Source organism: Centruroides vittatus, unplaced genomic scaffold, assembly GCF_030686945.1.
Source record: "Centruroides vittatus isolate TY-2023 unplaced genomic scaffold, ASM3068694v2 contig_10, whole genome shotgun sequence".
Taxonomy (NCBI): domain Eukaryota; kingdom Metazoa; phylum Arthropoda; class Arachnida; order Scorpiones; family Buthidae; genus Centruroides; species Centruroides vittatus.
In genome coordinates, this window is record NW_027120658.1 from 5,754,395 (window position 1) to 5,778,862 (window position 24,468).

At 31.7% G+C, this 24,468-nt stretch overlaps 1 protein-coding gene across 1 annotated transcript in view; it reads left to right on the forward strand.

Moving 5' to 3' along the window:
- LOC136978164 (sorting nexin-32-like) overlaps positions 1-24,186 on the forward strand; it is a 51,544-nt gene extending 27,358 nt beyond the window's left edge. The window contains exons 4-14 of the mRNA XM_067273848.1: positions 336-466; positions 806-881; positions 1,931-2,011; positions 7,622-7,696; positions 7,851-7,881; positions 13,110-13,194; positions 16,084-16,123; positions 19,024-19,110; positions 20,260-20,349; positions 20,438-20,503; positions 23,997-24,186. Of these exons, the coding sequence (XP_067129949.1) occupies positions 336-466; positions 806-881; positions 1,931-2,011; positions 7,622-7,696; positions 7,851-7,881; positions 13,110-13,194; positions 16,084-16,123; positions 19,024-19,110; positions 20,260-20,349; positions 20,438-20,503; positions 23,997-24,161 (927 nt within the window). The 3' untranslated portion in view covers positions 24,162-24,186. The remainder of the gene's footprint in view (positions 1-335; positions 467-805; positions 882-1,930; positions 2,012-7,621; positions 7,697-7,850; positions 7,882-13,109; positions 13,195-16,083; positions 16,124-19,023; positions 19,111-20,259; positions 20,350-20,437; positions 20,504-23,996) is intronic.
- The last annotated feature ends 282 nt before the right edge of the window (positions 24,187-24,468 follow it).

Sequence of the window (24,468 nt, forward strand, 5' to 3'; positions counted from 1 at the left end):
ATATAGCCTGATATAATCTTGTAGTAGTTGGCGTATTACATACATACATCAGGTTTGTAGACGTTGGTTTATATTTGAAAGAATTTTTGTTTATTCTACTAATTATATTTTAACAACAAAATGCATAAGAAACACATTGGATTTTTCTTAATATTCATATTGTATTTTAATATTTTTATGGCAATATCATATTCAAGTTGGTTGATTAAATTCTGTTTTCTCTTTGAATGCATTGTTTATGTGAATTTGGATATGCTTGTGTTTAATAAAACAAATTTATGATAAAAGTAAAGTAATTCTTTTATAGTTTAAACCTGCAGTATTCTGTTATGCAGATACCACCTCTACCTCCTCGACCACCCATAACTTCAGAAATGGCTGAAGCTAAATCCAAAAAACAACTAGGAAGCAATACAAAAACATTAATTGGTGATGAATTTCATAAAGACTGCAGGCAGTTAGAACAGTAAGAATCTGTTTTAAGTACTTGGTACATAATAAATTAAATTACATATATTTGTGTGTGGGGCAACTTCCTAATTTCATATTGTGGATTTGATTCCTATGTAATATATTTAAAACCTAAGATCATAGATTAAATCTTAAAATAAAGCAATAGCATAATTTTATAACAACAAGGATAATAATAATTGAAAATATTAATTTATGAGAATAATAATAATAATACAAAATATCTTATATTATGGATATGTTTTTAATATTTAAATTAATTTTTAGCAATTATTTAAATGAATAAAATATGCTTAGATACATCAGTATAATTTTACAATATTTTTAATTTTAGGTACTTAAGATTATTATTAAATCACCCTTTATTTGGTTGTGAAGATGTGTTGGAAAAATTTTTAACTGAGAAAGAAGTAAGTTTTAAATATTTCTGTCTTCAGTCTTAATTTATTAAATTAGAATAAAGATATTTAAAAAATAAATAAATAAAGGATGGCTTATTAAGGTTTGTTATGGTCTTTTGTGAAATTTGTATAACTGTTAAAATTAGGAAATGAAGAAACTTTGATTGGCATTTAATCTGATATTAAAGTTCTATAAATTAATACTAAACCTGATCCATGGAAGATATCTTCATTCAAGTATAAGTAAAGAAAAATATTTTTAAGAACTTTGTTGCAATATCAAATGATAAAATCAAACAAAATAAATAATTTGTTTGCTTTGTTTTTTTTTATTTTAATTTCTTTAAATTGACTTACAAAAAACTTTATACATAAATTTTAAGAAGTAGAACTCACTGTGTGAGGGGTTACCAAATATTTTTCTTTCGAGCACTTTCGATTATTGTATTTCCATCGTCTTCAGGCGAATATGAGCCTGAAGATGTAATCTGATATGACAATTGTCTATTATCAAATTTTGTTTGCTAATTAATTATTTGGATGGCCAAATGGCCAAAGCAGTAAAGGTGTCAGTCTGCCACTGTGGAGAGATGGGTTCAAGTCTGGTCAGGAATCTCAAATTTTTCTTTGTTGGTCTGTCCTAAATATGTCAGGCCCTGTCTATTGCTACCTGGCTGCACTCATTATGGCCTGGCCAAATTCATAATGGATATGAAAAGAAAGGTTCTAAATGTCCACAGGGCATAAAGAAATGAAAAAATTAATTAAGTTAAGATAAAATTAAACAAGAATACTCAGAAGTCGTTGTAGAGTGACTTCTGATTACCATAACAATTAAAATGTTTAATTCAGTGCTATTGAATATAGCATTGTTTTGAATATTGGCTTAGACTCAGTCTCAAGTTCTCAAATTTCACAGTTTTATTTGTTGCTGCTGCTGTTTCTTTTTATATCTTGCAACTATTCAGAATTTACATTGATGTATTACAATAAAATTTTAATATTACAGAGATTATATAAGGTTTTATTACTGATAGCTTGTATTTTTTATGAACTAGCCTCCTGCAAGAGCAAAAATAAAGAAAGGACTATTTAGCAAGTTATCAGATAGTATAGAGAATCGAAAGAGTAACCATAAGGTAAAAATATTTTGCTATCTCATTCATTATCTGATATTCAGAAACTAAGTGAATTAAGTATTTGAGTTCATTTGTTGTAAAACTAATCACTAGTTATAATGTGGGAACGCCGGGGGGGGAGACGAAGTCGTACCTCCTTTTTTTCTCGGCGTTCAGGTCGGTAAGACCCAACCCACTGTCTAGGATGGCTAAATTTATCGTACTATCCCGACTTGTCGGGATCGTTTAGTTAATTGTCAGGTCGAGTGGAGGAAGTGTGTGGGGTCGTCGATAAGAAAAAGGCAATATCCGTAGTAGCAGGACAACACAGATAGATTTATTCGAACAGAGAATCGATTACATCGAAGCGACGCATTCCGTCCCTAATCGCGGGAGAGAGAGAGCTCACAATTGTTAGGGGATTCATACCTCTCGGTTATCGCTTATGATCGAGAAGATTCTTCGGGTCGGCTGAAGGTTCTTCTAGCGTCTTCCCTGGCGGTGAGCGGCCAGATCGGCTTCGAGGCGGAGGCTCCGGCGTCTGGAATGGCCTTCGTACAGGACTCGGGTCAGCGGGTCGTTCCCCTTCTTCCGACCGACTTTCTTAGATCTCTTCCCCCTTTATATACCCCCGGTCCCTTCCGTAACGATCACCAATCGCGATGGAGGGTGGTGACTTGAGTTCCATGACTCAGGTGGGATCCGGAGAAGGAGGGAAGCGGTTTTGACGGCGGAAGACTGTACATCCTTCGAAGCTTGATTGTTATCGCGAATCTCGATCGTTATCTCCCGAGGGGATTTGAAATAATGAAAATTTAAACTCGGACCGGCTCAATTCGGTCCTCACACTGCCTCGGACTTTCGAAATCGAACTTGGTCCTAAACGGACCAGTTTGATTTTATTTACTGTGCGGGCGTTCGCTTTTATGGAGGGTTACTCTCTCTTGGATAGCTGAGAAATAATTCGTACTCATTTTATAGATACCTATATAAAGATACATATATAGATACATATTATAAAGCGGTACAGAGTTGATCGCGATACATAATTTAGGCCGAGTTAAAACGGGTCGTTCTGTTGTCTGGTCGTATCGGATTGATACAATGGTAAGTTCGTCGACGTCTGTGGACGGATGCCTGTTGTTGATTAGTAGTGATCACCGTTGATTGGCTGGAGGTCTGGAGGTCGAAGACAAAGGTTGTAGTTCGAGGAAACACGTGGGTGCGTTATTTCCTTTGTTCGTTGTTCGTGGGTTCGTACGTTGATGGGATACTACTGGATATTAGATGGTTATGGTTGACGAAAATCGCAGGTAAGTTCTTGATAGAATTTTGGTAAAGTTTCTAAGAGGAAGAAATAATCGGTCCTCGATTGAGGAGTAGATGGCTGGATTTTGGTGGGCTGAATGGCGAATGGTGGTAACGTTGGATAAGTCGACATCCGGTTGGCGTGGCTGATAGCTGATACTGTCTTGGTATCCAAAAATAAAGATTAAAATATACGTAATGGCAATAGTTCATTGTTATAGGTAGAGGTATGATAACATATAGGTAAAGTAGGGTTTACTACTCTCTCTCTCGGAGAATTATAGCTAATTATGTAGATAACAAAATATAAACATTTCTCTCTAAACGCTAATATTCAAAACTTCTAAAGGTAAAAATTTATAATCGAATACAATTTCCGATACTCCTTTGAATATACGAAACTTTAATATTGTTAATTAGAAAGATATAAACTATGAATACGAGAAGTGCTAAAAATATACATATATGGATAATTGGTTGGGTTAGTGGGGTTATGGAGGAACCCTCAATAAGATTAACAATTATTGCAAACTTTTGCTTTGGCTTTGACCTTGGTTCCCTTGCTACTAAATAGTAAATATTCACAGTTTTTCTGCGGCTCTCTTGTATGGGTCAGTCTAAGGAGTACATAGGGAAGTAAGTGGTCTTACACGTAGTTAAGTCGTGACGTTGCCATAACATAGGATTGGCTGTCCCTAGATAGCGGGATACTTGGATGTTTAGTCTCAACTTGCAAAGATGCTTAAAGTGACAGTTAGGGCTACCGCGATTGACTACCCTGGATAATATTTAAATAGCAAAACGTATAGGTTCGAACTTCGAAATGTATAGGTTCGAACATCGCGTAACCTTCCGGAGTTGGTGGATATATATTATGGTTAAGGCCCCATTTTGAAGATATCGTAATAACTGTATCGTAATAAATGAATTAGTCCCTCTTTGTTTTATGGCTTCTATCTCTGAATTTAAGGCTGATTGAGTTGACAAGATGTCGGGGGGGTTTTCGATAATTTCAATAGTCTATTTAAAGTTTAAGGAGAGGACGATCGACTTGTGGAGGGAGAAATTAATCGAGGGATGCGGTTACGTTTAAGCATAACCCACGGTGGGTCTTCCACCGGGCCGCGACTTCGAACGGCATAGGCGTCGAGTCGCGGCCGGTCATGATTTCTTGGTCCCCGGTCGTTTCCGCTTCACCCATTTCGCTTTCTAGCTCGGATTCCTCTAACTCGCTTTCGCTTTCTGGTTCTGACGGTTCTTTCGGTAATGGAGGGAGTACAGAGGCCAGAATAGTTTCATCCCAAGGGTCGGGTAGTTCGCTAGGTGGTGGCGTGATCCTTAATGTGTCTTCTCCTTGTGATACCTCCGATTGATCGACGGTCATGCCAGTGTTATTCCACTGTATTTTCGGTCGCTTAATCTTCCGATGGGCCGTACTTCTTCGTCGTTTCTTTTTCCGATTTGTTATAGCGTCTCTGGTGAAAGGCACTCGGAGCGTTCGTATTTGCCCTGGTTCGGGAGGACGTTTCTCTTGACTCTTGGATCCTTTTATCTTCCGTTTTACGGGTTTGGAAGGTGAACAAAAGTGAACGACCTTTCCATCCGGTAGAATCACCTGGTTATTATGGAAATCGGGATTCAATCACACAGTTTTGAGAATGTCTCGGCCTATTATTCCATCACACGGAGAGGTGATCTTTGCTCGAACGATTCTGCAAAACTGAGGGAACTTGAGTCCCCTTAATTAAAAGATGGGAACCGCTGTGCCTACGGTCGGAACGGGATTTTCCTGTGAACCTGCCATCTTCCTTTTGATACCAAATTTAACGGGTGCTTTACCCTTCAAGTTGTTTGCTAGATTAGTTGATATAAGCGTGCCTTCAGCTCCGAAATCAACTTGCATCTTCACAGGAATATTATTAATGTAAACTAAAATGATAGGTTTAGGTCTGGAAGAGGTTCTCGTTAGTCCGATCCTGCCTTTCCATTTCGTGTCGCTCTCCTCTCCTGTCGAATCGGTATAAGGGGGAGAAAAAGTTCTGCAGGAATCAGTATATCGTTGGTTCCGCTCAACTATAGGATTTCTTTTAGGTCTAATTTGAGGTCGTTGACCTTTGACACTTTGCACTTGGCCTCTCCAGTGATCTCGATCCTCTGCTGGAGACTGGAATCTGAATCGACCTCTATTTCTATCATTTCCTATGTCGTTATTGTTATTATATCAGTTCTGGTGTTGATTCTGGTCACTCGGTCGGTCGGGTCTGCGGTTGGGATTGACATAGGTGGGATTTGCAAAACTTCCCCGATTGTCTCGTCTCCCATATGGGGTCCTATAATTGCGTGGAGTTATACCTTGAGTGAGCCCGTCCACTCTACCTTTAAGTTCTTCCAGCGTCTTTGTTAATTGCATTAAATCGTTTAACGGGGGATGATCGGTTGATCGCAGGTTAATTGTCCGCATGTTTCCGCGTGAACGCGCAGTGAGTTCTTCAATCGTTTCTTCTTTAATTGCGGCGTCTAAGGCCTCATCAAAGGTTTTTGGGGCATGACTCATTACCCTTTGTTGTATCCTTGGTGTAATACCGTTTAAAAATTGCACCTTTAGGCGTTCATCTAATTCCTTTCTCTGTACTCGCTGGATAATAGCGGTTTCCGCCGCATCCGCACCGGGTTCCGGCGTAATTTCTATCTCCATCGCTAGCGCTTGCAACCGGGCGGCATATGCTTGAACATCTTCCTCCCTTCGTTGCACGCAGGAATAAAATCTATTTAACCGAAAAGTGAGAGGCACTCGATCAAAGCGCTGGAGCATAAGTCGCTTGAATTCGTCGAAATCGTCGACTTCCTTGATTCGCCGATCCTTTCGTACGAATTCCCGGGCTATCCCCGCTAGTTTTAGCTTCGCTACTGCCAGCATTTGTGCTTTCGACCATGCGGCAACCTTCATAATATCTGCCAAAGAATCGAAAAAGTCCGTTACACGTGGGCCTTGCGGGTCTCCTGAGAATACCGGCAGCAATGGAATAATCCCGCCTAGACCGCCTAACGTAAGGGGGTTCGGTCCTGGATTCGCTGGATTAGCAGGCCCTGCCGCGGGTTGAGGATTGGGTTCCATGATTGGTACTTATAAGAAAGGCCCTAACTCGCCTGAAATCGCCCTTGTTGTACGGATATGGCCTTTTTGTTTTTCTTACCGATAGTTCGAAAAAGTCGAACCACTCCTGAAAAACCAATTTGTGGGAACGCCGGGGGGGAGACGAAGTCGTACCTCCTTTTTTTCTTGGCGTTCAGGTCGGTAAGACCCAACCCACTGTCTAGGATGGCTAAATTTATCGTACTATCCCGACTTGTCGGGATCGTTTAGTTAATTGTCAGGTCGAGTGGAGGAAGTGTGTGGGGTCGTCGATAAGAAAAAGGCAATATCCGTAGTAGCAGGACAACACAGATAGATTTATTCGAACAGAGAATCGATTACATCGAAGCGACGCATTCCGTCCCTAATCGCGGGAGAGAGAGAGCTCACAATTGTTAGGGGATTCATACCTCTCGGTTATCGCTTATGATCGAGAAGATTCTTCGGGTCGGCTGAAGGTTCTTCTAGCGTCTTCCCTGGCGGTGAGCGGCCGGATCGGCTTCGAGGCGGAGGCTCCGGCGTCTGGAATGGCCTTCGTACAGGACTCGGGTCAGCGGGTCGTTCCCCTTCTTCCGACCACTTTCTTAGATCTCTTCCCCCTTTATATACCCCCGGTCCCTTCCGTAACGATCACCAATCGCGATGGAGGGTGGTGACTTGAGTTCCATGACTCAGGTGGGATCCGGGGAAGGAGGGAAGCGGTTTTGACGGCGGAAGACTGTACATCCTTCGAAGCTTGATCGTTATCGCGAATCTCGATCGTTATCTCCCGAGGGGATTTGAAATAATGAAAATTTAAACTCGGACCGGCTCAATTCGGTCCTCACAATAATACTGATAAATAAATAGGATAATTATTTGAAATTAATTCTCTAAATTTTACTTAATCTATCAATATGAATATTATGAATTATCTAGTTGAAATGACAGAGCATGCTAATTTTCTAAGACTTGAGTTTATTAATAAAATATTTGTGTTAGTATTGGACATTAACTATTTGAAAGTACTTATTGAGAAATTTTGTTTGTTTGAAAATTTCTCTAAATTTAATATTTCTTAGTTTAATTTCTTATAAAAGCAATTCATTTAATTAAAAGCATTTATTATAATAGATTTATTAGAATAAATATATATATGATTTATTTGAAATATTTTAAATTTATCTGAAAAAAATATTATAATTTTTTAGGATTGTGAAGAATTTTTTCAAAAAGAAAGGGATTGGGTAAACAAATACGGTATTCAAATAAGTGAATGTAGTGAGGTGAGTCAGTCTGTTTTCTTTTTATCAAATAGCAAATAAATTTATTAATCTACTAATACGTCTAAAATTTACTACTAAAAATGTAATATTATTTTAAATAAAAATGTATAATAATATTCATTTTCACTACAAGAAATTTTTTTTTTCTTACCAGGCGTATAACAATGTAGTTTATGCACAGCAAAGTAAGACAAATTTATTATTCAAGCCTATCATAATAACACAAGTAATAATTTTAATCAGTTTACTTAAAATAAGTTATTAAATTATTGTTTATAAAATTGTAAAAATCTTCATGACTGATAAAATTTACAAATTAAATCCAAATAATTTTATTAATTTGCTTTATTTTGATTTGAGTGTATTTAGAATAAATTATCCTGAAAATCCTGTGTGTCTAATCAGGTATTTTTTTTTTTGATTTTACGCTTACAGAATGTTTAGATGAGATTTAGTATATAGTGACAAAAATTCGTATAAACACAAGATTATAATAATAGTTTCTAATTTTATGAATTTACTTAATCAAATTAGTTTTTTTATTTTTTAAATTAGAGTAATAGAGCAGGAAAAATTTTTTTCTTTCTCAATTGTAAAAAAATTACATTGTAATACAAAGTATGGAAAATTGTTTAAGACTGTAAATTGTCTTAAAGTAGTATATGAACTTTCATTATACTGTTACTTTCATAATACTATTAAGTAGCTTGATGTAATCATTTCCAAATGAAAAATACACAGCTAGATTAGTATATAAGAATTAATAACATGTCAATAATATATTAAGTGAATAGTGATTAAAGACAAGGAAAATATTTAAGATAATATTCTGGTAAATATATAATGAGTTATGTGGTAAATAGGAAATAGTCAATATATTACATTTTTAGATCTGAAATTTCATTTAAAATGTAGTTCCAATGAAACTTTTTGTGCATTAAAGAGATGATAGAGATTTTGTTTGGGGAAAAAGCATTTTGACTAGATAAATTTAAATTATAAATTATATTTAATTGCTACATTTAGCTAATCATATCTTAATTTAGAGCTCCTAAGTACTGTATTTCCCCCAAAATAAGACCCAACCAGAAAATCAGCCCTAGCAAGATTTTTCAGGATGCTTATACAGTAGAGCGTTGATAAGTGGAACCAATTGGGGACTGGGGTCCTTCCAGTTAATGATTTGTTCCAGTTTCTGACTTTGTATGAAAAAATACATTAACCTGTCCGATGTTCAAATTTTTCTCCGTTGCGTGTCGCTTCGTGTTGAATTTTCGTCGATTTTAAGCCTAACAAAAATTTTCATAATAATTATCGAGGCTATCGTATCGTTAAAAATTATTTCTGCATTTTGTACAAACAAAATAAATATATTAAAGAATATAAAAAACATGAAAATTATACTTTAGAAGTAAATTTAGTATCAAAAACATTCGATTCAGCACGACACAGTCCGACTGAAAATCGTTCCACTTTCCGGCCATTCCACTTACCGACGTTCCACTTATCGACGCTCTACTGTAATTTGCAACTCATGATGGACATATTGAATTATAAAATAATAATAATATATGATTAAATGTAAATAAATAATAATATTGGCATTAATACTTAAAATAAATTATAATTATGTATTTGTAAATACCCAAGCGAATACCTTTGAATGAGATATTCCCTGAAAATAAGACCTAATGTATCTTTTGGAGCAAAAATTAATATAAGACCCAGTCTTATTTTTGGGAAAACACAGTAGTAGTATCCAAGAATTTAATTAACCAAAATTATGCATGATGATTAGTTAAATTATTTTACAATGCTCTGTATCTAAATAAATAAAATTATTATATATGTTTAAATTATAAATGCTTAATTTGTCAAACTAGAATTAAAAAACTTATATAAATGTAAGCTGGAAGAGTCTTTTACTGAATTAGTAAAATTTTTGCAGTTCTTTGATTTATTTAATACTCACTATAAAACTAATAATAATATAATATTAAAACTAATACATAATAATAATAATAAATTAATAATATTAAGTACTATTAATTTTTAAAAATTTTGAATGATGGTGGTGATTAAAACATCATTAATACACTAAAAATTAGTTTTCCAAAACTGAATTTTCATTTCATTAGGGAAATCTTTTAGACAGTTTTATCTTTGTTGATTAAATATAGTTATTTTTGACTTTTTTAAAAAAAAATTTTATTTAAAAGAAGAATGTGTGGTTTAAAATATATAAATATATTAATAGATTATTATTTACAGATTTTTTTCAGTTGAATGCTTTTAAATTATTGTTGTTCTATTTCAAATTTCGTATTAGTATTTTATTGTATTCCATAATTTGTTTATGAAGTTTTCATATTTACTTTTTACAAGACAAAAAGAATTAAGTTAATTCTGAAAGTAATTTTTTTTAATTACAAACTATTTGTAAATAATAATCCATTTATAAACGATTATTCATCATTAATATTAAAAAATATATAATAATTTGGTATATAGCATCACATTATTTTAGTCACTGAAATTTCATATTCAATCAATACTAACTTAATATAATTTAGTATGACTTTGAGTGAGTACATTTATATGAATGTATATTGTTTTTTGTTTTATTTTTAACCTTTTCTATCCTTCGGGGCATTAAGAGGACACACTATTCCTATACCTGTTGTGAGTTTAGCTAACCACAATAATATAGCTGGATGTTGAGAGTCAATGTCAAACATATTTGATTCACATTTCTTAAAAATTTGATCTTAACATAGATTCAAACACAGGTTCCCAGAATGATAGGTTGATTCTTCAGTATTTAGTTCCCAATTCTCTTGCTATCACTTGCATGTAAAGCAGGTACTTTACTGTCTGAGTTTGTCTGAAATACTTGTATGCTTTAATTCAGAGGATTTGAATATTTTACTATTGTAATAAAAGAATAAATTTTTCAGGTTTTGCTTTTTACTATATTTAACTGCCAATATAAATTTGTTTTTGTAAGCTTTCTTATTAAAAAATTAATATTTTTCTTATTATAGTGTAGTATTGTTAATGTTTTTCTTTTTAAGTACTTAGATTAGAAAAAATTTAAGATTAAAAAATAAACTTAAGAAAAAAGTATATATTGTTCTGTAGTTCTATTTTAATTTACAAATAAAACAACAATTAATTGAAGATTTAATAATTTAATTGTTGTTATATATCTTTGCAATTTTATGGGTTCAAAGAGAGAATGAAAATATTCAAATGATTCATGATATAATTTAGCCTTGATTACTGATCCAATTGTTGAGAAATGAAAAGTTTAATATGTTAAAATAATTTATTTTTAAAATTTATGCAAATATTAGCATTTGGATGTTGTCTGTTAAGCATTGTATTTTTATATTCTTTTATCTAATTTTAATGTAAATGATAAACCAAAAAATTTAATTATTTTGATTCAAATATTTTTTTTAGTTTAAGCAAGAATAAAAAACAAAAATGGTGCATTTTTTTAAAGCAGAAGTCCTATTTTCATTTTGTAAACATTTTGAGAGATTTATCCATATTTAGAAACAGTGGAACCTCGCTTAACGAGCACCTCGCACAACGAGTATTTCACATAACAAGCAAAACAAATTGAAAAAATTTGCCTCACTTAACGAGCGATATATCGCATAATGAGTGGTGATGAGAGGGGAAGTCCTGAATTGTGTGCATGTGGCATGCTCCATCAGCCTGTGTTTAGTACTCGTTCCATTAGCATCTTAGTGTCGCTTGTGATCACACATTTTTCCAAACTTGTATTCACACATATTACTTATAACATGCAACAACCATAGCCCGTTATATAATAAACATGCCAAACGATATGCCAAATTCTTGGGTCATTAAATTTAATGACCGATTCCAAATTACATTTTAGAAATGTCTGAATTAAAAATTAACTATTTATAATTATTAAATTTAATACGACATGGAAACATAACTGCCTACCTCTAGTCAAATTAATTAATTTCTAATATTTAATTATAGCCTTTACATAACCCAAGAATTTGGCATATCGTTTGGAGTGTTTATTCAAACATATTAGCTGGATTTTTTTGTTTCTGCAAATCAAATTCTCATTCCAGGATGGTTCATTCTGCACTAGAAGAAAAGATGATGATGATTCATGCTCTTAACAGTGTATATTGTACAATTTTTTTTGAATAAACGTTATACAGAACATTTGAGCATTTTTTTTGGCGTGGAACGTGTTATCATATTTTACATTAATTTCTATGGGAAAAATTGTTTCACTTAATGAGTGTTTCGCATTACTAGTAAGACTGGAACAAATTATGCTTGTTAAGCGAGGTTCCACTGTACTTACTTTTCAAAAACTTCTGCATGTTACCATGATAACGATTTAACCAATGTGTCTGTAAATGTCATAAGTGATAAGTGTAATAAGTTTGTTCAGACTTTGGCCAGTGACTAAATAAAATAGTTAAATATAGTTATAGCTGACACACATGAATTTTCAGTATAATTAACCAGTCATCATTATTTAATTAATTTATTAAAACAAGCTTTAGCAGCATAAAAAAGCATACAGGATGATGTGTGTAAATGTTACTTTGATCTAAGCAATAAAATGTTGTTTTTAGATTTTTCCTTACTTAAAAACAAAATATTTTAAATAATAAAATATAAATAATATAAATACATGTATTGAATATGAATCTTTTTATATTGGTTTGAGCAAAATTTTTCTAAAGTTATCCTTTTTTAATGAACTTTTTGCTTAGTTCTAAAATTCTAAAAATGCATGCTTGTCATAAATAAATAGTAAATAAGTAGATATACTTTTTCTCTAACTTAGAAATGTTACTTTCAAATGTACAGTAGAGCGTTGTTAATCGGAACACTGGTAATCGGAATTGCCGGTAATCGGCACGATTTTCAGTCAGACTGTCTCTTGCTGAATCGAACGTTTTTGATACTAAATTAACTTCTAAAGTATAATTTTTTTTGTTTTTATATTTTTTAATATATTTATTTTGTTTGTACAAAATGCAGAAATAATTTTTAACGATACGATAGCCTTGATTATTATTATAAAAATTTTCGTTAGGCTTAAAATCGACGAAAATTCAACACGAGGAGACGACATGCAATGGAGAAAAATTTGAACATTGGACAGGTTAATGTATTTTTTTGTACATAATGGGTAATTGGAACAAATGACTAATCGGAACAACCCCAGTCCCCAATTGATTCAGATTTTCGACTCTCTACTGTATTGCATTTAAGTAAATTAGAATATTTAGAATAGAAGTAAATTGTCTTTTTTTAAACTCAATTAATATTATAATGAGATATTTATAAGTAATACTTATCTAAATATATTTGCATATACATTTATTTATTTATTTTTTAGGGTTATGCAGTGTTCTTGGACATCTTGCAACGGCCCTTACATTTTCAATAGGGGGAAATGATGAAATCACCAAAGTAGGAACAAAGTATGTTTATACTCAATTGATATTTGTCTTAATGTAGTCTTTCATATTATAAAATGTACAAGTCCTAAAATCTAAAATAATTTTAAACAGTATTTTATGTAAACAAATTCTGTATAATTTATAATATATATATTAATATGTTATAAATTACTTAGAATTTGGTCAACTTAATCTTTGGCTATAATAAAAAACTCACCCTGTATATAGTATATTTTGAGACAATGAAATAACTTGATCTCATTATTTTGGGAAAAAGGTATAGAGAAAAGTTGAGGTTTCAAAGGACCAGTCAGTTGGTGACCTTGGATGTGACTTTGACCTTCAAGGTCATTTGAGAGTCAAGTCTGTTTTTTTTCAATGTGAACACACATTTTTGACCCTGGCAATGGAAAGAGTGGGAAATTTCACAACCAGATATACCTTTTGACCTTATGGTCTAGATCAGGGGTGGCCAACAAGATCGATCGATCGCCAAGCCAATTTTGGTCGATCGCTAGCGATGTCTTGACTTAATGCATTATATTTGTAACCGAACGCAACTGTGTGCATGCAGTTATGACTCGACTCACAAGCAGTGAGTGCACTTTGTACTGAAACAGTATTCAGTAACAGGAAAATTTTTATAACTTGTTCAAAATGATGCCCTTCCACTTTGATGCATTTGTTGAGCTGCGCTTAAAATTATCACCCTTGAGATGACCTTCAGAGGTCAAATTCAGGTACGCAAGGTCATGGCTGATTGTGAAATTTCCTGCTCTTTTCATGTAAATGTAACTTTTACCTCCCTGCCTATTCCAGTAATAAAAAGTATGGTTTCCCATTAGAAAAGCTTATAATTTAAACCTTAAAATAATCTTGACTTTTGACTTAGAGCATAAGGTCAAAGGTATATCCAGTTGTGAAATTTTCTGCTCTTTCCATTGCCAGAGTCAAAAATGTGTGTTCCCATTGAAAAAAAACAGACTTGACCCTCAAATTGATTGGCCCTTTGAAACCTTACAACTTTGTCTATACCTTTTTCCCAAAATAATGAGATCCAAGAGATCCAATTAAGTTATTTCATTGTCTCAAGATAAAAAACTCACCCTGTATATATATTGCCATATTATTTATGCAATTTTAACAGTATCTCGATAAAGTCATTAGCTTAACTTACTTTAAAATAGAAATTTCGTATATGTAAGTATTGTATATTATTTTTATGATAGAAATTAAAGAATTATTTTTAATTATTTATGATTTATGAAATTATATAAAAGAATATAAGAAATGAAAACTGTACATTCTTTATTTCCTTTATTACTTGGGTTGTTCGGAAAGTTCGTAGCGATTTTTAAGAGAAATAAAAGAAATTGTTTTAATACTAAAAATATACTTTTATTCCATGATGTATGCGCCATTGTTTTTAATGACATGTTGCCATCTATGGGGCAGCTTCATGATACCCTCTTCGTAGAACTTTCCAGTTTTTTCCGCGAAAAACTGATCCACGTGGTTTTTGCAAGCTTCCAAAGTATCAAAGTTTTTATCATGAAGGGAATTTTGTAGAGAACGGAACAAATGGTAGTCCGACGGGGCAAGGTCGGGTGAGTAAGGGGGGTGGGGTAAAACATCCCAGCCTAGTTCCAATAATTTTTGGCGTGTTCGTAAAGACGTGTGAGGTCTGGCATTATCTTGGTGAAACACAATGCCTTTTCTATTGGCCAGTTCCGGACGTTTTTCTTTAATTGCCATGTTCAGCTTATCCAATTGGGAACAATACTTATCAGAATCAATTGTTTGATTCTGTGGAAGCAGCTCATAGTACAGGATTCCTTTCCAATCCCACCAGACAGTGAGCATGACCTTCTTTGGATGAAGACCGGCCTTTGGAGTTTTTAATGGTGATTCATTTTTCTTACCCCACGATCGTTTTCGGCTGATGTTGTTATAAATGATCCACTTTTCATCACCTGTCACTAAACGCTTCAGAAAAGGGTCATTTTCATTTCGTCTTTCAAGAGAATCACAAATGGAGATGCGATCCAGTAAGTTTTTTTCCGTTAAGTCGTGAGGTATCCAAATGTCATAACGATTCACGTATCCGAGCTTCTTTAGATGTTGAAATACAGTACTGTTTGATGACTTCACTATGTCTGCAATCTCTCGAGTTGTGTAATGAGGGTTTTCATCCAATAATGCTTTGATTTGGTCCTCTTCAATAACAGGAGGTCTTCCTGAGCGAGGAGCATCTTCAAGGCTGAAATTACCCGTTTTAAATTTTGCAAACCACTTTCGAACAGTTGATTCTGATACAGCACTCCCACCATAAACATCACATATCTTTTTTGCTGTTTGTACAGCATTTTTGCGTTTACGAAAAAAGAAAAGAAACAAGTGTCGATAATGCACGTTGTTCGCATCCATTTTTGCAATGAGCCAAATTAAACGCTATTTGAATAATCTCAACGGTTTTTTTGTAACGGACGCGTCTCAAGGTCATTTATCGTAATATTCATTGGTTTGTACAATTCTAATCATTTTTGCGTCAATCGGTGTCTCAACTGTCGGCTATCAAAAATCGCTACGAACTTTTCGAACAACCCAATTACATTAAGATTTCTTTTTAATAATGTATTCTATAACAATCTTTGTCTCTAAAAGTTTAAAAACAGTTGTTCTAGTAACTTCTACTCAAATATTTTAAATAATAGGAAAGTTTTATAATTTAGCAGGTTCAGTTTTATAATTCACTAATAAAATGCTGATTGAACTTCATCTACTGAATTATATTTATATTTTTGTATTAATCATGTAAATAATAAATTATAGTTTGACACAAAATTCTTAAATTTTAGTATATTAATCTATTAATTAAATAGTAAATGAGTGAACTTTGAAATTTTCTAGATTGTGCATTAGATTTTCTGAAACCTTAGATGACATTAGGGTAAGTTTTACAAATTTATGTTATATTTAAGTTTAATGTACTAATAATGTAATACTGTTATATATTCAATAATGTAGTAAAGTCCTAATATTAAATAAAAATTTACATGTCATGTATGTCAAGGATTTATTCAAATATATAAATGTTGGATTGTAAAATAAGAAATTACACAATAAAATACAATATGTAGAAATATATTAATAGAAAGTAAAAATAATTTTTTTTTTTTGAGAAAAAGAATATTGAATTATTTGAAATATTTTTATTTAAATACATTAAGTTCAAATGAATATAAATAAGTTTTATTGCTGTTTGTATATGATATGCCAATGTAGTAAAATCCAAAACATATTTTCTTTTTCAGAAAATTAAGACACATTAAACACAAAAGCAGTGTATCACTTCAAAATTTATTTTTAAAAAATTATTTAATATTTTCAAGTAAAAAAAATTATAAAATAATAGAAATTTTTATTGAAATTTCAAAATGCTTATACATTAAAATTTTTAATTTGATTATTTATCTAGAATATAATTATAAATATAAAAATTAAAGATATAATTTGATTTTTTAAAATTTAGATTAAAATAAATTTTATATATATACTTTATACTTATATATATTTTTCATTATTTACTATGATGGTGATTTATTTAAATTGTCAATTGTAAACTTGTTATTTTAGTTGGATGATTAGCAATTCTATATTTAAATGTAGAATTTTATAATCATTTATAATTTTTATAAAATTTGTAGCATTTTCTTAGAGATTACTATAGAGATTTATATCAATTATAATTGATTTTTGGAGTTTTATGTGACTAGTCAAAGAAAATTTTACAAGTTGCTTTTAAGTTTATATAAATAAGGATGAGCTAATTTGTTGAAAGATTTTTGCCTGTAATTGTTTTTAAACATTTGTGAAATTATTGTATCAGTTCTGATGATTGTAAGAACTGTCACTTATTATACAATACAAACTGAACTATGAAAACTTTTATTATTATTATTATTATTATTACTTTTTTGTTCTCTCTTTCTCTCATTTTTTAATGGTTAATAATTATGGACACTATTTATATATAACAATAAAGACATTTTTAAGCTTCTGCTGTTATAGTTCAGAGATGTACAAATATCTTTGGTCAGAGATGTGTAAACATGTATGTATGCTTGTTTACATGCATACTTAAATACTTAAAAGTTGTTTGGCAAGTTAATTCCTATTTAAGCAATGGAAAAGGCAAGTTTTAATTGGCAGATTTAAACTTTCAGAAAAACTAGCCTTTCAAAACTTCTTCATCTAAGGAAATTTTTTGATTCTATGAACTTTTAAATAGAAAATGTTGAAAATCATTAGCTTTACTATACAGTGGAACCTCGGTTAACAAACTTAATCTGTTCTGTGACTCAGTGCATTAACTGAAGCAATTTTTTTCCATAGAAATTAATGTAAATACAATTAATTCATTCTAACCTCCAAAATTTTTGTAATTTTATTTGTAAAATGGGTTTTCTATGATGAAAATGTAGGAAAATGTATCCATCATTACAGCAACAAACATGTAAACTTTATTTAATAAAATAGATACCTTTGTTTGTTGTAGTTGGTGGCAGAGGAGTGGAGATATATGGAGCTTAATGCTTAGAAGGGAAATCCCCCTCCAAAGCATAATTGGTAGCACTTCGTTGGGAGAATCTTCGAATTGAAGTCTCTTAGTAAGGAACAAGAAATTGATCTAAAGTTGATTGTCTTACTCTTTTAATCAAAATTTTTCTTAAATGCGATAGTGCATTGTTGTTTTCTATTGCCACTATCACTTTTCTCTTTCTTGGATGCCATATTGATTAAATATATAAATCAAAAAAACTGAAAAAAAAAGTTTAGCACAAACACTTGGAAAAGCAATGCTTAACTCGCTCATGCCTAACAGCAACTAAAATTTGACACAAAAAACTGTTACGTTCGTTATCCGAATTTTGTCCATTATCTGAGAATTTTTGCAAAATAAAAGTTCATTAATTGATTTGGTTGTTAACTGAGGTTCCACTGTATTTCTGGAATTGTCCACTAATATAATTTAATAAGCTAAATCAGATTATAAATAAGTTTCTAATCATTAGAATCTAAATGACTGAAATCTTAAGAACATAACTTTAGTAACTGTTTCCATTTTAATTTTAAAGCAGCTTATAAAATCATATTAAAACCATATTAGAAAAATGCTTTTATAATTAAGTCCTCATCTATGTTTAGTGTTTGGACTTATCTTTCAAAATAGTTTCATTTGTATTTAAAAACATTTTGATATATGTAATAATTTTTATTACAATACAACAAAGTGTATAGATAAGTTATAATTGTGAATTTTTAGAAATTTTGATCTACTGAATGTAATCAGAGATCATGTGAAAGATATATTTAACTTACTCTTGAATGTTAAAGAATTAACTTCAGTGGATATTTTTCTTGCTTATGAGGTTTGGGTGTCAGGATGCAAATACTATTTTCTCTTTGATTCAGATCAAATATTTAAGAATTGTTCAAAATTCAGATTTTAAATGTAAATGATAAAAATCCAGTTATTCAATGCTACCATGCAACTTTGTCATAAGGGTTATTTAACAGTACTAATTAAGAATCCTTGATTAATATTCTACAGTTTTGCTTGTTACATGATATATAAATATTTATATTGTACTAAAATGACCATATATAATCACAACTGTGTGAATAATGGATAATTTCTTCTGACACATTAAAGTGTTTCCTCTTAAGTGCCTCTACTATTAATATAGGCATTAATATAAACATGTGTATACTACTACTAATTTTATTTAAAACTTCCAAGTTTATTCTTTCAGTTAATTAACATTTATAAAAAAAAAATAATTACAGCATGGACTTCAAGTTGTTACTTACAATGATGAAAGTACTTTGGGAGCCTATCTCGATCTGTATTCAAGATACATTGAAGCAGAACGGGTAAGACCATACAAATTGAATTTTAGTTTTTGAAATTAATTTAGTTGTGCTGTTTATTCTATCAACTTTTATTTTAAAAATGATTAGTGTATAAATATTACAGCATTATTTTAAGAAGAAAGAAAAACTTAATTTTACAAACATGACATGGCCCATTTGTGATGATTTTATTTAGTTTTTATACTTGCAAAATTTAAAGATGGCTATTTTTGTTTCTCTCAATTTTGGTATTTCTCTTACTCTCTTCACCTAAGGTGGAAATGGTAAGATGGAACCAAGGGATATCTGTGGAATATACTGGGTTCCATCTGGTCAGTTCCCTCTGATATAAAAATAATAGTGCAATTTAGATTGTGTGTGTGTATGTGAATTTGAGTCTTAGAACTTAAATTACTTTATTTACATGAAATAAACAAAGAAAAGTGGTATTGTAAGTAATCTGCACAAAATTAGTTCTACAGAAGGATAGTTTGCATAAAAGTGAATTCATAATTCTTGATAATTATAAAGTGGAACCTGTGATATTGCACAAGTAACTGAAGCTAAGGAATTGTCTTGAATGTAATTCATTTGCTTCAGTTACTTGTTCAAGACCTAAGAGATTCTAGAGAGATGATTTGATTTTCAGACATTATAAGGATTCAAAGAATTTGGCTGATCAAAAGAAAGGGTGCACTGACCAAAAAGACCTCTGAAATTGGCTTGGATTTAGTTTTTAAAGAAACCAATGACTAATAGGAATTAAGTTGGAATATCTGAACAAATGGGCCCTCCAAAATCCTATAGATCTGAATTTAGATATTTTTGAATTTTATTAGCTGACTTGATTGGCTGATGAGAAATTCTGGATGGCTGGTAACTTTCCAGTTTTTTTTTCCTCTCTCCTCCTTACAAGTTTCATTGCAGTACATTTACATTGTAAATTAGCACAGAATTTTGTTTTTTATATTCCAGGAATAAAATTTAAGCTTTCAGCTGAAGTTAATATTTCTAATGAAAAATGAATCCATGGAGTTGTTATAAATGAAAAAGATAACAAGTTGTTACTTAAACTTGTTATCTTAAACTTCACTGCAACGTCAGAGATTGATGGTATGACCCCATAATATGACTTTAATTTTTCTAACATACATTTTTTTATATCAACAGGATATGCTGTTTAGAAGAACTTGTCTTTTGGTTGACTATGAGAATTCCAATAAACTTTTAGATAAATCTAAGCCTAATAAAAGGGAGATGGTAAGTTCTATTGTTTTAAAGTCGCTAAATTTATGCAATAATTATTTTAAGAATTTAAAAAATAATAATGATAAATAATGTTCTTTAGGCAGAACAAACAAAATTAGCTGCTGAAAAAGCATTTGAAGAATGCTCTGATGTAGCAAGACAAGAAGTAAGTGTTTTAACATTATATTTGGAATATTTTAAAAATATTTTGAAATCTGCATTTTTATTTGTTGATTCATTTCCCCACTTCTTCTGGAAATCAATTAACAAGATTTCCTATGCTATCACTGCATATATTTATATACATGGCACATTATTACCATTATTTAGCTGCAAAGTTTCACTTATTACATTTACATAAACATCTCTAAGCCTGATGTTACAGCAAACATCTGATTTTGATTAATAATTAATCAGGCTATTTTTCTGCTACTATTAACAATTAAATTCTAAGTAATTTGGTACTAGAGATAGGTGTTAGTGCCATTTCGTATTAAATTTAATAATTATAATTAAATTAATAAGAGATGGCATCTAACATCAAATTACTACACTCTAGTACCAAATTACTTAGAACTGAATTATTAATAGTAGCAGAAAAATAACCCAATTAATTATGGCAATCATTTGGCTTTGATTTACTCATTATAGCATTTTTGTTACATATCCCAGGTTATACTGGGCACTTTTTAACTCTCTGCCTTATGAGTACTAAGACACCTTTCTTCCATGCCTGCCATGGGTTCAGCCAGGTCCATAGTGGGAGTAACTGGGTGGTGAGGGATGAGATTTGATATATCTGGGACAAACTATGAAAAGTTCCCAAAATCCCAACTGGACTTGAATCCAAGTCCTCAGAGTAGCAGACTTGCATCTTTATTGTTTTGTTCATCCAGTCATTGTGTACTTAAGCTGTGCATGTAGTTTTTGTTAATTTATGTAGTTTAAGATTATACACTTGCAGCCTGGAAATTGCATCGCCCATAAAATCCTATAACCTTGTGTTTATTGTTTAAATCCTGGCAAAGCATACTCACATATATCTACCTCTTGATCCAGCTCTTCTTTCATTGTTGCCATATTCACATCTTTGTACAAACAGTTATTGATTGATGACAATGTACAAAATTCAGCATTCAAAGTAACAGTTACCTATTTTTTAAACCAGTGTTAACTGTTAAAAAAAACTTTGCATTTTGTTTATAAAGGCTCACCACCACCTTGCAGATTTTAAAACCTACGTGAAGGTGGTGTGCTTTTACACTAATGGACAATGATTGCAATCACCAAAAGCATAATAGACTTTGTCGAAAATGTTTTCATGTTTTGAGATGTTGCAATCTTTACAGTTTCTTACAGATCTACAGTAAAATACTTAAAATAAGTTGCTGAAGCTGCTCAACCTGCAAAGAACATACTGCTAGTTCTTCCAAACTGAAAACAGTAGGAAGATCAGACATACCTAAAAGCAAGTGCACAAACTGTGTAACATGGGTTTAAAAGCTTGCTCTCCATATAAGAAAGAATTATGACAATTAAAATTTGCAGACAGTAGCTTATGTGGGCCAAACAGCATGTGGACAGAAGTATTGACATGTGGGATATGTTTTTCAGATAAATCCAAATTTTTAACCTCCATGAATCTGATAGCAAATCCTGTTTTAAGTATAAAAAAGATTGCTTAATGCAGACAGTAAATTTTCTGATGAGTCAAATGGTGTGGGGATGCATATCTAGTTAAGGCATTGTAAAACTACATTTTATAAAAGGGCCTGAAAATGCAGTGTTCTACAAGAACATCATATCTGCCACGCTAATTCTAACAATCAAGGAACAGTTTTGTGACACAAAATCCTGCATCTTCCAGGATGACACTGTACCATGTCACCATATCAAGATGGCGAATAAAGTATAAAAATCTGTCCTTTTCTACAGTTAGCATTATTCTCACCTTAAACTGACACAAATTGTTGTTTAGTACAAAAAAAAATTTCCTACAAGTGGCTCCAGATCAGATGTTAAGTTGGCCAGATAACAGTCCTAATTTCAACCCTATTAAGAATTGAACATATTAAGGGCATAAAAATTTCAGAGAAAAGACCTGAAAATAAAAAACAACTGTACAAGTTTATTAGAAGAGTTTGATATAGAGTACACTCAACCACTGTATTGCCAGAGCTCTGAAAAGCCCAAAATTAAGGCTTGAGTATTTGTGTTCTCTGAAGTATTGCTTTATAGCTACTGTTCAATAACTATTCATGCCTAAGTATGTTGTAAATCCTTTCTTGCTTTTATAACTTAATGGGAAGTTCTTACAACAGTGCTCATTAACAGTATTAGTGAAGTATGGTGTGAAATAATACTCAATGTAGCATTGTATGCAATAAATTGCATTTTTCGTCTATTGATATTTTCTCTGTACTACATAAGTCATCATTACAAATCACAATCACTGTTTAGATATGCTACTTTGCACCTCTATTGAATGCCTTTCACTTTCCAATTGACATACTTTCCCTCTGTTATATATAACAGAGGGAAAGTATGGCAATTGGTCAAGAAATGGCCCCCTAAGATTTTTACATTTTTGGACTCTGACCTTGAAATGCTGAGAAATGCAAAAAAATTTGGGGATTTTTCCTGTATGTATGGATATTTGAGCTTGATAGGGCACAATTTTGTTAACACCCTTGAAAACTTAACTCCTGTGCTTTTTGTCAAAAATTTCTGAAATTTTGCAGGGAGGTTAGGGAATTGTGTGTATTAGGGGAATTGATGCTATTAAATTTTGATGATTAATTAAAGGTTGATTGGATGGAGAGATAAAGGAGGATTGTGTGTCATATCTCAAGTACCCTACTTGAGATATGGTCAGACTTAATGATGATTTTACTCATTATTGGGCTGCAATTTGAAAAAATTGTAGATCTATAAATTTCCACTGTCTTTCCTTAATCTTGAGAACAGAGAGTTAGATAGTCAAGACCAGATATGGAAAGCTAAGGGTATGAGGCCCCAGTTAACTACATATGAACTTACAATGCAAACTGGAAGTCACATTATTTCAATTCAAAACTTTTTCCTTGAAAGGAGTTAGATAGATTTCTGTTTTCAATGTAGTCAACCAGTCAAGTATGATGTACAGGAGTAAGTAGTACAAATTTGAGGTGGAGAGCATATATTTTAATTGAAATAAATTAAAATATGATTAAAAATTGCAGCCCAGCATTGTGATGATGTCACAATAAATAATTGCTGATTAGCATTTACAATTTTAATTAAGCTTTTTGTCATTTTATAATAATTAAAAGTTTAAGTTTTTTAATAAAATATTATAACACCACCAAGATTTTGAATGTTGCCAGGAAAGTTAACAAAAATCTAGCAAGAAGTTGCTTAAGTATTGTAGATGATGCAATTTTTATGAAGTTATATATAATTTAGGAACATATAATATTTCTCCAATAAATGCCAAGTTCTTGATTGTTGTTGACTTCCAATAAATGCGAGTTCTAAGCAGGAAATTGCCTTGTAATGTTGGTCTCTCTATTTGCTAAATGAAATGTACAGTATTATAGAAATATATATACAGTTTATATAATCCTGTATATAAATATTAAGATAAGAGCTTTTTAACAATGGTCATTTATTATTTTTAGATTAAAAAGTTTCACCGTCAGAGGGTGCTGTCATTCCAAGAGAGTCTAGAGAAATTTGCTGATTCGCAGTTGAAATCTGCGAGAGACATGTGTGCCATCGTGGCCAAATCCATAACTAAACTCAAGCAATTTGAAATTGCAGTTTCACCAAAAAATGAAGAGTGACAAATTCACAACTGTACAAATAAAAGTATGTATTTTATTTAATGTACTAAAAAAATTCTAGATATTTTACAATAATTAATGTGTACACTTTTAATATAGAAAGAGAATATTGAAGCAAAGAACAACATGCATTGATTGCATTTTGGATAAAAGTCGATAAATTTTGATCAAGTTCCACATAATTCGAAAGCAATCTCCAAAGATTTATACTCATATTTCTAAACGATTTTATAATTAAAGACAAAAATATTTGTAAATTTAAAAAAAAAAAAAGAAAAAATTGACTCAGTGGTCGGGAGGGACGTCC